General features: G+C 43.5%; 1 protein-coding gene across 1 annotated transcript in view; it reads left to right on the forward strand.

Moving 5' to 3' along the window:
- CKMT2 (creatine kinase, mitochondrial 2) overlaps positions 1-13064 on the forward strand; it is a 28484-nt gene extending 15420 nt beyond the window's left edge. The window contains exons 2-10 of the mRNA XM_067731145.1: positions 219-390; positions 1895-2093; positions 3537-3632; positions 4091-4312; positions 6178-6263; positions 7213-7336; positions 8381-8515; positions 9938-10063; positions 12797-13064. Of these exons, the coding sequence (XP_067587246.1) occupies positions 239-390; positions 1895-2093; positions 3537-3632; positions 4091-4312; positions 6178-6263; positions 7213-7336; positions 8381-8515; positions 9938-10063; positions 12797-12916 (1260 nt within the window). The 5' untranslated portion in view covers positions 219-238 and the 3' untranslated portion in view covers positions 12917-13064. The remainder of the gene's footprint in view (positions 1-218; positions 391-1894; positions 2094-3536; positions 3633-4090; positions 4313-6177; positions 6264-7212; positions 7337-8380; positions 8516-9937; positions 10064-12796) is intronic.
- The last annotated feature ends 5224 nt before the right edge of the window (positions 13065-18288 follow it).

An 18288-nucleotide genomic window follows, 5' to 3' on the forward strand; every position in this document is an offset into this window, starting at 1 on the left:
TGCCTGTTGTTCTCTGTACTGTGGTTCAGGGCCATCCTGTGAGGCTAATTCTCAGCTTCTCTGGAGTTCCCTGGTGGTTCAGAGGTTAAGTATAGGCACTTTCACTGCGGGGGCCCGGGTTCAATCCCTGGTCGGGGAACTAAGATCCTGCAAGCTGTACGATGTGGCCAAAAATTTTTTTTTAATAAAAAATAATCTTTAGCTTCTCTGCTTTCCAGACACTCATCCAAGAGGAAGGATGGCCAGTACCTTCTCGAAGTTGCTAACTGGCCGCAATGCCTCTCTGTTATTTGCTACCTTGGGCACCAGTGCCCTGACTACTGGGTACCTGCTGAAACGGCAGAATGTGTGTGCTGAGGCCCGGGAACAACACAGGCTATTCCCTCCTAGGTAAGTCCTCCTGGCTTTAAAACGACACCAAAATGCCAGCCAGAAATATGCTTTCCTCTTCTGAAACTGTCGGTAGAGGCCCCTCTTTTTGCCTCTGAGGGTGACTAAATCAAATGGACTCATTAAGCACAGTGACCTGTGGCAAATCCAGGGATGTGTAGTGTCATCATTCCTGCCCAGAGCTTGAGCTCTAGTGGAATAGTAATAACAGTCGGAGCTAACCTTTGTTGAATATGTGTAGGCGTGTTGAGCACTTTACGCGGGGTATTTTATTCCTCTTAGCATCCCTTTGTGATGAAACGGAGGCTTAGGAAAACTAAGTCGTGCCCAAGTTCACGCAGCTGGTGCAGCCAAATGTGAACCCAGGGACCTTGATTCCAGACTCATGCCTCACTCATGCTGTACTGCCTTCTGGAAAACGTGATGCGACAGCACTGATTTTAAGTATCAGCTTCTTTGCTTTTTATTTTATTTGTTTTCCGGCTGCACTGTGCAGCATGTGGGATCCTAGTTCCCTTACCAGGGCTCAAACCCATGTCCCCTGCAGTGGAAGCGCAGAGTCTTAACCATTGGACCGCCAGGGAAGTCCCTAAGTATCAGCTTTAAAGGACCTTGCAGAAGGGAAGCAGAGAAGTGGCATGAAGATGGACTGTTTTCTCCACCCTGGGGACCTTGTCATGGCTGAGACGTCCCACACTGGATAGAGCTGGAGTGGATGCTGACTTTAAGGGATTCTGTATAGGCAGCTGTGCCTGAAAGAGACAAGGAAAACCTGAGTTATTTCTCAGAAACATTTACTGGCTTTCATGAGAATTAGGAACTCTGAGGGAATTACTGGCATCTACCATATACCTCAGGAATTCCTTATGTGAGATTACCTGTGTTTGAGCCTGTGGTGGTCTTGAATCCTCTATTCTTCAATCAGTACATATCCCAGGGTAAGGTAGCAACCCCCCATTTGATTTCTTTCTATGCATTATTTCAACAACTATTTACGGAATGCCTGTTTCTATAGGCAGGCACTGTTCTCAACAAAGCAGATAGTCCTAGAGTTTGCATCATAGACAGAGGACAGGTAAATCAATGAATTTCTGTGTAGTTCTACCCACAGGGTTGTTAGCCTCTATCACAGACCTCAGGGACCAAAATGTAGTTGTTGTAATTTACCCAAACTTCTGGGTGTAAAAAAAAAAGTCAACATACGATTTCAATTTCTTTTCTAATCGTTTCACTCTATTTCCTCTTTACGTAAACATAAGCCCCAGTCTGTGGGCTCCTGCTGCCAGCATAATGGACTCCTTAGGCCGGGCCAGGTCCATCCCTCTGGCAGTTCAGGGAACTAGTCTTTAAAATCTGGCTTACTTAAATCATGACCTAGCCAGTTTTCCTCTGCCCACTGGCTGAAGAGAGCCTGGTGGAAGGATGGCTGCCCAGAAACAAAGCTCTTGCATAGGCCCCTTGCCTCAGGGGCTGCTCACTGAATACCCCTCTCCTCCTCATGCAGTGCAGACTACCCTGATCTGCGCAAACACAACAACTGCATGGCCGAGTGCCTCACGCCGGCCATCTACGCCAAGCTCCGCAACAAGGTGACGCCCAATGGCTACACCCTGGACCAGTGTATCCAGACTGGAGTGGATAACCCCGGCCACCCCTTCATAAAGACCGTGGGCATGGTGGCTGGTGACGAGGAGTCCTATGAGGTAAAACTCTTGGCTGCCGGTTCTGTAGTGTGTGTGTGTGAGGCGGGCTTTGGGTTCTCTCTGTGGGACCAACTTGCTGTTTTCTCAGGAAGGGCGCTCAGGAAGCCAGCTTCAACAGAACAGCTGCAGTGCTCTCTGGAACAGTGAGGTCTACAGCTTCCCAGGGACAGGGTTTCCTTTGCTGCTGCTGTAGTATCCCTCCCCACCGAGGAATGAGTTGCATGACCCAGCTCTCAGAGCTTGCCAAGGGGATGAGTTAGTACAGAAAAAATACAACCTTTTAATGTTTTTATTGTTTGTGTATTCACCGATAAGGCATTAGGAGATGATGTGTTTGTGGCTGAACTTTATTGAGGCTGGAGGATGGTTCCATGTGTGTTTAGTTTGGGAATTACTGATTACACAGCCTCCTGTAGTCTTACGGAGTTCACTGAGCCTCTTGGAGAAATCCCATGATCTCTGCATCCTCATCCTGGATCAGAAGCACAGGATGGTTTGCTGATCTGGAGCTCAGCCGCCAGAGCAGCTTCTAAATTACAGTAAAAAAAACACCCTCCAGCCCATCTCCCTCAGGTGTGCCCCCTTTGCACCTTCTGTTGCAGGGAGCTGAAGGTGATTCCCTGGGAAGGCAGCCGTCAAGAGGAGGGAGAGGGCCCCCTTGAATAGACTAGGCTAGCAGCTCACTCAGGGACAGCAGTGCCCGCCTCTGGGCTCCCAGAGTCCCAGACTAGAGCTGGCTCCCAGGACCCACTCCCCACAGCTCCCAAAGGCGGCACGGTGCTCTGTTTGACTTCTCTGAACCTTATTTTACCTAAAGGATGTTCCTGCAGTTTTTGGTTTTTTAAAAAGTAGATTTCGCTTGAGATAGTTTGTGCTGGGGAAGGTCCTCACAGGGTAACAGGTCCCCCTGCTTTGCCTTAATTGCTGCTGTGCACTTTTCTTTCTATGCAGCTGGTTTTCCACAAATTTATTATATTGCTTAAAGTCTAGAACCCGACCATCCCTTTTGACCACAGAACTGCTTAGCTTTGAGCTGGCAGCTTCTTTTATCCCACAAAAGCAAGAGCTTCTGGAGAAAACCCTCAAATTCTTAAACACAGGATTTTCTTGCTCCATCTGATGGCAGTGAACTTGGCAGAATCGCTAGAGAGGAGGTTACTATGACAGAGTTCTGTAGCCCTGCCCTCTCCCAAGGGGCAAGGTGCCTCAAAGAGGTTTCCTCTGGTATATGCGACCTACTAGTACTACTACTATAATTATTATCATTATTATTAACCATCAATCCGGTCTCACACCTATTTCCTGCATGGTTGCACTGAGAATTTCAGAGAAGGAGGGCATCAGCTTTGGCCCTTAAGATAAATAGGAACAAATGATGAACCAATTCAAGTATTGATAGATGAACCAATTCAAGAGGAAACAGGAGCGTCGTCCCTCCTGCAGGTGTTTGCCGACCTTTTTGACCCTGTCATCAAGCTGAGGCACAATGGCTATGACCCCAGGGTGATGAAGCACCCCACGGATCTGGACGAATCCAAGGTAGGCTCCAGCCACCTCTGTACCTTCCCATGAAGCCAGCACTCCAGAGACCAAGGTGAGGAGAACTGGAGAGAAGGACCCCTGGGTCAGATGCCCTTGAAAGTTCTGTGATGGCCCTCCCACACCATGCTCCCTAGAGGGCCACTGAGACAGTCAGGAAGGTCCCAAAGTCTGTTTTTCTTACCTCCTACCACCAGCGTAGTGGTGGTCACTGAAGACTTTAGCCTTTCCCAGAACAATTCCTTTTTTCACCCCAAACCTAGCCAGGGTAAAGGACTGCAGACAGCGCTGTGTAAAGTAGCTCCTCCCTTGACTTCCCTCCAAGACCCCTCCCTGCCCCCAGAGTTGCCCGATGTGTCCAGCATGCACACGCGCTCAGTGCCCGGGGGTCCCCTGGTCAGCGGGTTGGAGGCCACTGTGGCCGTGGCGCTGTGGTAACCCCGCACTCTGCTCTGCAGATCACACATGGGCAGTTGGACGAGCGCTACGTGCTGTCATCTCGGGTGCGCACGGGCCGCAGCATCCGCGGGCTGAGCCTGCCGCCCGCCTGCACCCGGGCCGAGCGGAGGGAGGTGGAGAACGTGGCCGTCATGGCCCTGAAGGGCCTCAAGGGGGACCTGGCCGGCCGCTACTACCGGCTGTCCGAGATGACGGAGAAGGACCAGCAGCGGCTCATCGATGTGAGTGACCCCGAACCACGTGGGCTGCCCGGGGCGGGGCTGTGCCGAGAGAGCCCTGACCCGCGCGGGGCGGTCTCCCGCGGAGCTCAGACCCCTGCTCTGGTTGGGAGCTTGCTGGGGCTTCAGGCTGGTCAGTCTAAGGAAGGAAAAGCAGGCCTTAAAAGCTTAGGTCAAAAGTGGAGGAGGTCTATGGATAAAGTCTGCCGAGGAAACAATGGGGTGGTGGGTTGCCATTGCTGTGTGGGAGTGAGTGGAGGATCCCCGGGCTTGTTGATAAATAGGAACAGTTGGGTGTGGAAAATCCCGTCTGTGCCTGGAGGATGGTCTCCATTACCACACTCAAAGTCCAGGAAGCTGGGAGCTTCTGGAAAGGGAATTATCCAGGTGGAAGGCCTGCCCTGACTCACATTGGAGCTGGCCTCTGGGGTTCCTGCTGCCTCCACGGGGTCTCCATGGCTTCCCTCTAACACTAGGGTAGGCAAAACTCAAGTCCCTTCCTTTTTTCCCTGTAACAAAGTTGAAACAGAATGGCATTTTCAAAGGTAACTTTTAACTCCAAGGAAAAGCGGAAGCAAATTTCTGTCATTTCAGAAGATGTGATGCCACAAAATATGCCCCATTTCCAAACCAGGCGGGCAACTGTGTGGTCTAGAGGCCTCAGTCTCCTGGTCCCCTCCTCTTGTTCTGGTACAGAACAAGCCCTCCTCTGCCTCAAGTAGCCACTTCTGGTTGCCAGGTTAAAGGGCATGCTGTTTCCTGGGCAATGATAGTCCATAAGCCTGGCCTGGCTCAGGTCTCCAACCCCTTCCGCTTAGAGATTGTAGATCTTCCTGTGTCCTCTTTTCTGACTTAAGTGTAATATATGGTATCCATAGTCATATTCTTACTGTGTACACACAGTATTTTTTTTTTTTTTTTTTGCTGTATGCGGGCCTCTCACTGTTGTGGCCTCTCCCGTTGCGGAGCACAGGCTCTGGACGCGCAGGCCCAGCGGCCATGGCTCACGGGCCTAGCCGCTCCGCGGCATGTGGGATCTTCCCAGACCGGGGTATGAACCCGTGTCCCCTGCATCGGCAGGCGGACTCTCAACCATTGCGCCACCAGGGAAGCCCCACACAGTATTTTGATCAGATTTGGGTCTGCACAGTAGCATATTGTAGCTAGAGGCATACTTGGGAGTCATGCAGGTCTAGGTTTGCATCTAGGCTCTGCCACTTTCTAGCTGTGATAGGTTTCCTCTCTCTCAATCTGTTTCCTTTTCCTACCAAAGAGAATGATGACCTTTACCTCAGAGTGTTGTGAGGATTAAAGGAAATAAAAGTACATAGCATAGAGCCTGGCACATAGTGACCATTAAATGAATGGTGACTATTTTTATTTACAGATCATTATTTTACATCTCTAATATTTTTTAATGGAAGGAATGATAATAATAAACCAGCAATGCTGGTAACATGGAGAATGCAGCTGTATACAACACTTTTCAGGATAGCACCCCTCAGTCACTGCCCACTCTGCCATTGCATGGGGTTGGTGCTGATGGGGTAGACACACTCCATAGTGATTAAGGATCTCCATCTGGGCTAAGCCAGCGGTTTTCAACCTTAGCTGTACACTGGAATCACGTGAAAATAACTGATGTCCAGGTTGCTGCACCCAATAACAAGTCGGAATCTCTGAGAGATGGGAACTGGGCATTAGAATATTTTAAGCTCTCAGTTATTATAGTGGGCAGCCAATGCTGAGAAGCACTGCCTGAGAGACCGCAGCCATTATTAGTGAGTTGAAAGTTGATCACCTGACGTTTGCCATTGTGTCTGATCTCATCAGTTTCTTCTTTTTGCTTTGTCCCTTTGGGCCTGCAGGACCACTTTCTATTTGATAAGCCAGTATCCCCTTTACTAACTTGTGCTGGGATGGCCCGTGACTGGCCAGATGCCAGGGGAATCTGGTATGAACATAGCATTTTCACATTTGCATTGTGTGCAGATGTTCTCCTTCAGATCGCTGCTTGTCCTAACCTGAAGTTGCTGTGACCTGCGCTTGACAGCATGCCCAGCTTGAGCTAAATGGAGAAGATAGAGTACTTAGAAATTGGGGGTGGGTGTCTGTGTGTGTGTGTAATATATAAGTATAATGATGTTTCCAAATGTGCGGGAGTGTTAGCTGTTTTGCATGAATTGTGCATGAGAAAAAAGACTTTCTTTTTAAGAAAAACTTAGCTTCATATTATTTGACCTCCCAGAGAATCTGTTTCATGACATTAAAACAAAAGAGCAGAAAATGAAAAGTAAATATTGAGGATTTAAGCAAAACTCTACAAGGAAGAGTGGCTATTGAGTGTACACATATTTTGTCTTGGCCAAGAGTCCTCAGGCCACTTTGATTCCTAAACCTTGGTAAGTTATTATGACACTATCCGAAGGAGCCCAGATCAAAGTGTTTGGGAGCAGCTGCTCAGTGGGGGTGGATAGGCGGGATCTATACAGCAAACATATGTGAAATCTTCTGCACCCCAAACGAGTTGAGCTGCAGGTAAAATCTTTTTTTAAGTGCCACAAGATTTTGGTTGAATCTATTAGGAGGCAAAACACTCTTGTTGGCGTCAAAGCCAAATGTTATCATGGCTGAATTATTGTCATCCTAGTCTGAGGAATGAGGGAGATTATGTTCTTGTTGGGTGAAAACATGACATCTTTGAGGGTTGGAGTTGGTCTTACTCTTCATTCTGTCAAGGTAACATTATTTTGCAGTACTTGTTGAGGCACAGTTAAGAGATTAGGACCATCTAAGGAAATGAGGAAGGTGAATGAAGCAATCAAGCTACAGAGGTAATGGGAATTTTCATGTGTTGAAACAAATGTAATTAACACTCAACACAGTATTTCTCTCTTCATTAGGCATAATAATGACAAGACATTTCTCATCTGGATTAATGAGGAAGACCACACCAGGGTAATCTCTATGGAGAAAGGAGGCAATATGAAAAGAGTATTTGAGCGATTCTGTCGTGGACTAAAAGAGGTAAGATGTCATCAGAGAATTCTGAATAGTCACTAAAATAAAATCTCTTTGTTTTTCATTCTTGAAAAAAGATATTATGGTGACTTCCAAGATGGGGCTAATCTTTTCTAGGGATCATGGCACTCTTTTGGGGTGGGACTTCCAGGGCAGTGCTTCAAAAAACAGATGACTTTTTTTGTTATTAGCAAGTTCCTATGCTTCCCTTCCCAATGCAGGATGGTTTAGAGAAGTCTGTGGATCATTAGTTATTTTCTGATTTCTTTAACAGAGATCTTGGCTGTTCTAAGCATAGAGACAGTATAGGATGCACCTATGTTCATATGTGACCTGACCACAGCCATACTTGATGAGAATTCCTATTTTCTCCTACTATGCTCATGTGGAAAAGCATAACAACTGACATTTATTGAGTGTTTAGTATGTGCTAGGTACTGTTTTCAGTGCTTTACATGGTTGATCTAATTTAATTGGACCATTTTAATATTGTGATAGAAGAAGTTTAATTTTCTATTAAAGAAGTACTGCAGAATGAAAGAACGAAATTTTGCCATTTGCAGCAACATGGATGGACTTGGAGGGCATTATGCTAAGAGAAATATCTGACAGAGAAAGATAAAAATACTGTATGATCTCACTTATATATGGAATCTAAAAAAATACAACAAACTAGTGAATCAAACAGAAAAGAAGCAGCCTCACAGCTATAGAGAACTAGTGGTTACCACTGGGAAGATGGCAGTGGGGAGGGGCAGTATAGCGGTGGGGGAAAAAGGGTTATTACGGGATTATATGAAATCATGTGAGTGAAACTTTTGAAAATTGTAAAGAACTATAGAATTTAAAGAAACTTTCATTCAATAAAAATAAATTTTTATAAAAACTGCAGATAACTTTGCTTTTTCCTTTCCAAAAAAAGAAGCAGTACTATAAATTGACCTAAGTTTTATTCACGGCAAACATGCAGTACACACATCTTTCCCTGGTGTTTGGGATGTGCTGAGTGAATGGATATCTGAGAACTTCCTCATTTGTTCCCTGTCTTAGGTAGAACGCCTAATCCAAGAACGAGGCTGGGAGTTCATGTGGAACGAGCGCCTGGGATACATTCTGACCTGCCCTTCGAACCTCGGCACAGGATTACGGGCTGGTGTCCACGTTAGGATCCCAAAGCTCAGCAAGGTAATGTCATGCAGCCAGTGGCCCTGTTGGGTTCCACCAGGATCAGCTCACCTGGGACTGCTTTGTGGAGGGAAAAACATCACAGCCCAATTCCTTAACCCTTAGTTTCTGCACTAATGAAAGAAAATGACGAGAAAACATTGTTTGTCTCAAAAACGCTTGTATCCGTAGGATAAGAGTTTTAACGGGCTGTAAAAAAGGGCAGTGGCTTCAAGAACAAGAACTTTATTCTTTTTTTTTAAGATTTTTTTTTATGTGGACCATTTTTAAAGGCTTTATTGAAATTGTTACAATATTGCTTCTGTTTTATGTTTTTTGGGTTTTGGGCCCCGAGGCATGTGGGATCCTAGCTCTCTGACCAGGGATCAAACCCATACCCCCTGCGTTGGAAGGCAAAGTCTTAACCACTGGACCACCAGGGAAGTCCCAAGAACAAGAACTTTAAATTCTCCTTCATATAACAAGTCGGGATAGTTAGGCCGGCTGCTCCACTCTGCTCTCTCTCTCCCAATACAGAGGTTCTCAGACTCGGGCCTGCAGCAAAATCACCTGGAGGCTTGTGACAACACCTGCAGCACTTGCATTTCTCACAGATTTCCCGGTGATGCTGATGCTGCCGGTCAGGGAACTGCACTTGGAGGGTCACTGCCTTAGAGCGTTGTCCCCTTAGCGTGGTCACAGTCAGGCCTCGCGCTCTAGCCTGTGGGAAGGCGAGAGAGCACGTGGGAGTGTCCATGTAAAGATTTAAGATCTAGGCCTGGCAGTGGCACCCTTCACTTCTGCTTGTTCCATTAGCAAGAACCTAGCCAGTGGTTACTTCCTCATCTCTCCTGTGGAAGAAAGGAAAAAGGATTCTGGTGGGCAACTAAGAGTTCTGCCACAACACACCAAGTGAATCAAATACTTTAAAACAATTTTAGAAAATGTGCTTTTGGCCAAAAAAAAGGATGGTAATATTTCTTATTCAAAATTCCAATGCTAAGAAAATTATTTTTTTTAATTTTTATCGGAGTGTAGTTGCTTTACAATAAGAAAATTATTTGCTATGATTTAATGTCATGATTTTAATTATAGCAGTAACAAGTGTTATATAGATGAATAATAAACTCACCAAAGCTGGCACCCAGATGCCAATATAGCAGTATAGAAGTTAATGACAGCTCTGCTACCTTCTACCTGTGTGTCCTTTTAGGCAAGTTAATTCCTCTGAGCCTTATTTTTCTCATCTGTGAAATGGGAGTAAAAGCAATACCTTCTTCATGGGATTGTTGTAAGTTCCAGCACAGGGCCCTGGTACATAGTAAATATATGCTTAATAAATATTAACTGTTATTACTTCTCATTATGTGTCTTTTCTAAGTGTGCCAAGAATGACAAATCAAGTTTGATTCTTAGGACACTAAGTATTATCCTTTGTCCCAGGATCCGCGATTTTCTAAGATCCTGGAGAACCTGAGACTCCAGAAGCGTGGCACAGGTGGTGTGGACACGGAAGCAGTGGCGGATGTGTATGACATTTCCAACATAGATCGAATTGGCCGATCAGAGGTAACATCTCTCTAACTTTCCGAACGTGAACTACCAAAATCAGCCTGGAGGAAAAGAAGCAAACTCAACAGCTTTTCCTTATTCACAAAATTCGAGACCTCCTCTTTGCCCATTGAGTCCTGATCATGTTAGCATTTCATTCTGTAGTACTTGTCCTCCACGCATAAAGGTAAGCAGGATGTAAGCTGAGGATGTATAAGCAAGTGAAGGAATTCACAGTGGGACGGTTGTCACCTGCCTGCCCCCAGAGCTGTCCCAGCAATCCTGAGCAGCGGGAGTTCTGTTATGCTAAAGGACACCAGTCTTTCATCACTGAGTCAGAGAACACTGTGCTCTCTCTGAGGGGGATGAAATAGTGGATTTTCTCTTGATTCCGAATTTCCTTTGGTGAAGGTCACATACTATCATCTTCACGTTGACGTTTTTAGACACTTGATAGTTTGTAAAATTTTATGTTTAGGGCTAAAGATGGCAAATAAGGTATGCATGAGGTATGTGTGAGATTGTGCTCATCAAATAATCCTTAGGATTCTGTGAATACACAGGATAAATGGGATTCATAAACTATAGGTAGACCTGGAGTGATGCATGAGAAAAAGCACAAAGAGCGCGTTTAATGAACATGGAAGCAGAATCCTCAGCAAATCCTGACCTCATTAAGTCATCCCAGCTTATCTGGATGTGGTCCCATTGAACGTATTGTGCCCATCATTAATTTAAAAGCCGCTTATAAAACTCTTAATAACTCAGTGGCTGGTTATTAAACCTGTGGATTATTGGTGCTCGTTCTTCTTCCCTGCCATCTTTTGCATATTTCATTGCCAGTTGGTACTCCTACCAGTAAACTAAGGAAAGGAAAGGAGAAAACACTCAAAACAATTAAATCAGCTTGAGTGCTCCCAGCGCTGGTAAAGTATTGATACTTGAGGAAGAAGCAGATATAAATACTACACCTTCTGAAATTTGCTGAATATGGTGTAGTGAATAAAGAAAATCTGGGTCCTAGCCCTGTCGGCTTCTAATATTAACTAGATTTTTAATACTGGAAAGCAAAGTACTCATCGTTTTTAGAAAACTGTAAGTCAATAAGTGATCATCTATAGGAGCTAGAAAAATTCCCAAAAGTGTTAAAAAAAAAAAAATAAAACCACTTGTTCAACCTAACAGCCCTGAGATAACCATTGTGAACATTATTCTAAATTGCCTTCCATTCTTACAATTATTCAAAAAATGTTTTTTACAGAATTTAGTATTACAACATATTTGATATAACACAGCTTTTCCCAGTATATTATAACATGAGCATTTTCCTATAATTTTATAATTCTTCAAAGAATATAAAATTCTTATTTTATAAATAAGATATATATAAATATTTTATAAATAAAATATAAATATTTAAATAAAAGAAATATAAATATTTTATAAATAAAATTCTTATAAAAGAATTTTTATAATTCTTCAAAACATATTGTTTAATGACAGCATAGTAAAGGTGGTCCATTATCTACTTAATATCTCCCTGATTATTTGAGATTTTGTTTGACTATCTCTGTACATAACTGTATGACCATCTCTATACATAACTCTAATCACAACTCTGATTAGTTAGTTAGGATATATTTCTAGGAAAGGGATTCCTGGGTTAAGGATGAGGGTCCCTTACTTATGACCAAGTTTCCTACCAGAAGATTTATACCAAGAGAGTTCCACAGGCAGTGAATGAGAGACCCATCACCACACCCTCATCAACACTGAGATAGGTCAGTTGGCTAAGTAGAAAATCAGTGTTTCTTTTATTAGTAATGACTAGCTTTCTGGCCCAACCCTTTCATAGGGCTTCAGTTTCCTTATGCATGAAAGTAAGTGGGGAGTGTACTAGACTCTGTCATGCCTAAAGTATGTTCAGCTGTAACACTTAACCATCTCTTCCATTATTGCCGTGCATTCTTGAGTTTTATCATGTATTTTAGTGCTGTCTAGAATTAACTAGTAATTCCTTTCTGTCTTAGTTTGGGTCCCTTTAGGAGCAGTGCAAATAATTTATTTGGGAGATGATTCCCAGGGAAAAATTCATAGGTAGATGTCCTCTAGTTTAAGAAAAACCAATATTTGTAAACAAAAGTTCTAACATATATTTTTTTAAAGCAGGAATTTTAAAAAGTATATCTTAGTATAATTCACAGTTTCCTTTAAGTAGCACACTTGCCTGGTACAATACAAGCATTATTTAATTGCCAAACATTTGGGTTTAAACAATTTTCAGAAAGCCGTTCATTGTGTAAATGATAATATCTGAACTATAGCATGTTTAGTACTCAGGTAGCTTAGTGGAAGGTCAGAATTCAGATCCGGGTCAGAGAACATCACAAGGGTGTCACTGTGTAGTTTTACTTTAAGACAAACTGTTATAACAGAGATTGATGGGGGAAGAAGTGTCTGAGATGCAAACTAATGGTTTTCATATTTTTAAAAAGTCCTTACACACAAAGCAGTAACTCCATCTTAACTGCAGAAAGATTGAGAGAAACCCTGTAACATCTCCGCTCCCCGTCCCTGGTGATAAACATCAGACACCTCTCCTCCCATAAAACGTTAGGAAAATAAAGAGAAGAAATTGTTACAGTCCATGTAACAGGGCAAGTTTTCATTTGTCCCAGTATTGTTCCTACAATCAAAGCCTTGCATGTGTCTTCTATGCAAATTAATCTTTCATCTTTTTCACTGTCAAAGGTTGAGCTTGTTCAGATAGTCATCGATGGAGTCAATTACCTGGTGGATTGTGAAAAGAAGTTGGAGAAAGGCCAAGATATTAAGGTGCCACCTCCTCTACCTCAGTTTACCAAGAAGTGAACTTTCCCTTCCCTAATTTATGAATAATCTGTCTGCTGGTATGACAGACATAAAGAAATTTCTACTCTGAGAGTTTTTGTAGACTTGGAAAAATGTAAAACTGTAGGTCCTGTCTATCTTTACAATAAAACTCTCCTTAATATCTTCAGTTTGTTTCTCTGTTTTTTTTTTTTTAATGCTACTGAGATGGGCAAACACATCCAATTACAAGTAGTAGGAAGTAAAAATATTTTAGGACAACGATAAAACTAATATTTGTAAGGCGACTTTCACACAAATGTAGAAACCCTCCAACTATCTAGATGCTACTATAGTCAACCCTTCAACCAATCCCTACAGACACCATTGGAAAAGAGGAACTAATATAATCAATTTTCTGGCAAGTAGAGCAAGAGAAGATTCATTTCTCTTGAAAGTGTGGAAATAAAGACTATGCAAATGAGGACAAACAGAGACTATAGCAGAGGCTATTTAGGGCTTGCTATAGCAAGGGAATCAGCCACCAACACCTACTTGAATCTGGCAGAAACTCAAAGGCAGGCACAGGAAAGCTTTCTGGTGAAAAAATGGGTATGCTCGGGTGTGATCTGAGCCGGGTGGTAGGCATGGGGAAATTGGAGGCAGACTAACTAGAAGCGGGGTATCCTGGGTAAGTGGTTTGGGAAGCATATTTGGCTTTCTCTGGCTGGTCCTGAACTGGAAGCAGGGGCAAAAATGAGGGGAACTGGGCGTCCCTGACCAATGCCCAATCTCTGGGCTGATTGCTTCAGAGACTGTGGTTTGGCTTCTTGAACTGGTTGCTGCAGAGGTTGTGGGTCAGAGTTCTGTTGTCATGTATGGTCTGGCCATTGTGTATTTGTACATTCAGTCTCTCAAAAGCAATCCAAAGTGTGATGTCTCAAACACTGAAAATGTATTTAGTATAATTTGAAAGCCAAATTCGTCCCTCAGCACACAGATAGTTATCTCTCGAAACTTGTTATCCTCTTCCATCCATCCTGTGTTGTCTGTAACCTGAAGGGGCATATGACAGACGAGGTGGCTGCAGCTAATTCTGTAACTCTAAAAGTGTTCCACATAACAAGAAAGATACTGTTATCTAGAATAATAGGAGTGAGATCAAGTTCTGCATTTTGTGAGTAAATGAGTACTGTAGATGGTACTGTGAAAATACATCACAGCTATAATACAAGCAATTGTCTTCCCTCCTACTATATTGAGAAAAATAAAGTATAAAAAGAATACACTTGTGCTGGTGCTAATAGGCACCATACTAACTTTTGAGTGACAAATTAATGTCTTTGAATTATAGAAGAGGAAGCCACACCCAATATAATTCAGGACATTGTGCTAAACACCCTGAATGGGATGGGGTGGAGGGCCATTCTACCAACTAATGCCTGTAAACAAAAGAGGGAACAGAACCTCGAGCAGTGACTGGCATTCTGGGGACGAGGGATGGAGGGTTAAGAGGACTGGCATCATGGCCAAGCATGTTGACTCTACAGCCATACTGCTTGAGTACACGTCCCAGCTCTCCCACTATATGACGTTAAGTGATGGACTTAGTCTCTAAGTTCCTGAAGTTCCTTTGTATAAAATGAGAACAATGATAATGCCTCTCTCATAGGGTTGTTTGGAGGATAAAATTAATATTTGTAAAGTTCACTTAGAAGTGCTCAACACATTTTAAGTACTATGTAAGGGTGTGCATGTTAAATAATAAAAAATGAATCACTATTATAATATGATAATAATCTGTCTTTGACTATCCCTTAAACCCATCCTTTAGGGCAGGGGTCCCTAACCCCCAGGCCACGGACTGGTGTCAGTCTGTAAAAGGCCACTGGTATCGGACTGATACCGGTCCGTGGCCTGTCAGGGACTGGGCCGCACAGCAGGAGGTGAGTGGCAGGTGAGCCAGCGAAGCTTCATCTGTATCTACAGCCGCTCCCCATCACTCTCATCACCGCCTGAGCTCCGCCTCGTGTCAGATCAGCAGTGGCATTAGATTCTCATAGGAGTGTGAACCCTACTCTGAACTGTGCATGCGAGGGATCTAGGTTGTGCACTCCTTATGAGAATCTAATGCCTGATGATCTGAGGTGAAGCTGAGGTAGTGATGCTAGTGCTGGGGAGCGGCTGCAAATACAGATTATCATTAGCAGAGAGGTTTGACTGCACAGAGACCATGATCAATTGCTTGCAGACTCATATCAAAACCCTATCAGTGAGTGGCAAGTGACAATGAAGGTGCGTCTGGTGGCAGGCTTTATAGTGGCAAGTGAGTTGCTGTACTTCAATTGTACACAGCTGCATCTGGTGGTAGGCTTTAAGTCAGAATCTGACACTTATTTTTGTCCGCATGTGGCCCACCCGTTATTTTATTTACCACTTCCGTCCACGCCTCTTTCCCGCACTGCACACTTGTCTCAGTCGCAGTTTTGGTAAGCCCGCAAGCTAACCCTAGCCAAATTGAGTAAAAACCAAACGTTGCTGGAGAGCTTCTTTGAAAAGGGGGAAAGACCCAATGATGAGACAGCAGAAGACTCTAAGACTGCCAGCAAAAAGAAAGCTGCATTTAAAAGAAGATACCAAGAGTCCTACTTAAATTATGGTTTCATTGCAACAGGTGATTCACTTTCTCCAAGCCCGCTCTGTATAATATGTGGCGACTGGCTATCCAACAAAGCTGTAAAATCTTCAAAACTGCTTCGCCACATGGAGACCAAGCACCCTGCCTTAAAGGACAAGGCTTTGGACTTTTTCAAAAGAAAAAAACGTGAACACGAAGAACAGAAGCAATTATCGAAGGCCCACTTCATCAAATGTGTCTGCACTGAAAGCATCATTCTTAGTGGTTAACGGCATTGCTAAGGCTAAGAAGCCCTTTACTATTGGTGACGAGTTGATCCTGCCTGCTGCTGAGGACATGTGTCTTGAACTTTTAGGAGAGGCTGCATGCAGTTCAAAAGGTGGCATGTGTTCCTCTTTCGGCTAGCACCACAACTAGATGAGTTGATGAAATAGCAGAGGACATTGAGGCACAATTGTCAGAGAGGATTAATGAGTCACCGTGGTATGCAATCCAGGTCAACGAGTCTACCAATGTTGACAACAAGGCAACAGTGCTTGTTTCTGTGCAATATATTTTTCAGGAGGATGTGCATGAGGATATGTTATGTGCACTTTTGTTGCCAACCAACACCACAACTGCAGAACTATTGAAGTCTTTGAATGAGTACACATCAGGAAAACTGACTTGGTCATTTTGTGTTGGTATATGCATGGACGGAGCAGCTGCCATGACTGGACGGCTTTCTTATTTCACTACTTGGGTCAAAGGGGTCGCTTCTGAATGTGAGTCTATGCACTGTGTCATCCCTAGAGAAATGCCGGCTAGCCGAAAAATGTCACCTGAACTTAACGTTTGTAGGATGTGTTTAAAATTATCAACCACGTTAAAGTACATGCCCTTAACTCACATCTGTTCGTGCTGCTCTGTGAGGAGATGGATGCAGAGCACACGTCTTCTCTTATACACAGAAGTGAGATAGCTTTCTAAAGGTAGATCACTAGCCAGAGTTTTTGAGTTATGAGAGCCACTCCAGAGATTACTTTTAGAAGAACAGTCACCACTGGCAGCACATTTCGGTGACACAGAATGGGTCACAAAACTTGCTTATTTGTGTGACACATTCAACCTGCTCAATAAACTCAATCTGTCAGTTCAGGGGAGAAAGACAACTGTGTTCAAGTCGGTAGATAAAGTGGCTGCATTCAAAGCCAAACTGGAATTATGGGAGCGACAAGTGAACATTAGGATTTTTGACATGTTTCAAACAGAGATTTTGAAAGGGACTGAGCGAGGGCCTTCCTTCTCCCAGATGGTGCATGATCACTTATCTCAGCTTTCAAAAGAGATTGAGCATTACTTCCCAACCACAAAAGACCCCAGAACTGGGAAGGAATGGATCTGCGAAGCATTTGTGAATAAGCCAGGTGAATTGACTTTGTCGGAGCTAGAAGAGGATCAACTGCTTGAGATCACAAGTGACGGGGGCCTTAAAAGTATGCTTGAGACAATGTCAAATCTCCATACATTCTGGATTAAAGTCAAGGAGGAATATCCTGAGATTGCCACAAAGGCACTGAAAAGCCTGCTTCCATTTCCAACATCCAATCTTTGTGAAGCAGGGTTTTCTGCCGTGACAGCGACCAAAATGAGATCACGGAGGAGACTGGACATAAGCAACACACTTCGGGTGTCACTGTCTCCCATCACCCCCAGACGGGACCATGTAGTTGCAGGAAAACAAGCTCAGGGCTCCCACTGATTCTGCATTATGGTGAGTTGTATAATTATTTCATTATATATTACAGTGTAATAATAATAGAAATAAAGTGCACAATAAATGTAATGCACTTGAATCATCCCGAAACCATTCCCCTCCCTCCCCGGTCTGTGGAAAAATTGTCTTCCACGAAACTGGTCCCTGGTGCCAAAAAGGTTGGGGACCACTGCTTTATTTTATCACCTGGAATGTACTCATGTGTGACTTTACTCTTTCAGAGCAAGATATTCATAACTAAATGCAGTCATTTAAACAAAGTCTGCAATGGATTCCTAAATACTCAGTCTGGCACCTCAGGTTTTGTTAAAACCTTCCATATTCATCAAATATCCTTCCCTGACAGCTCTTCAATTTTCAGAGCATGGAGTAGCACTTAAATTGGATACAAGAATATTCTTTCTCCTCAAACATTGCCGGGTATTTGAATGATGTGATCCTCTTTGCAGAAGTTGTGATTTCTTTTGCTACAGGAAACAAGCACATTGGTGATGTTACAGTGAAAATAAGAGATCTTTTATGTAACAAATGGGTCAATTGAAAGAGATAAAAAGACTTAAATATTAGTTAAATTCTAATTGAATGCCATATCTTTCAGCCAAAGTAGTCACAGCATGCAAAGAGTTCCTGTTTACTAAGGTCTCGTTCAATCAATATTCATTGAGCAATGATGTGAACAAAGCATGGTTTTGTGTCACAAGACTTAAAATTTGCAATATTCCTTGTGTCTGGGGCAGAATGCAGCTAGATTAGGCTTTGATGGCTAGGAAACCATTCTGGCTATCTTCCTTGGGTCCTTCTCTTTGACTTCTGTGCTGCCACAGTATGTCTGCTTATGTGGAAATGGCTATGCCCACTTTCTGGAGAGTTTTTATTATAAATGGGTGTTGAATTTTGTCAAAAGCTTTTGCTGCATTTACTGAGATGATCATATGGTTTATATTCCTTAATTTGTTAATGTGGTGTGTCACAGTGATTGATTTGTGTATATTGAAGAATCCTTGCATCCCTGGGATAAAT

Source organism: Pseudorca crassidens, chromosome 3 (genome assembly GCF_039906515.1).
Source record: "Pseudorca crassidens isolate mPseCra1 chromosome 3, mPseCra1.hap1, whole genome shotgun sequence".
Taxonomy (NCBI): domain Eukaryota; kingdom Metazoa; phylum Chordata; class Mammalia; order Artiodactyla; family Delphinidae; genus Pseudorca; species Pseudorca crassidens.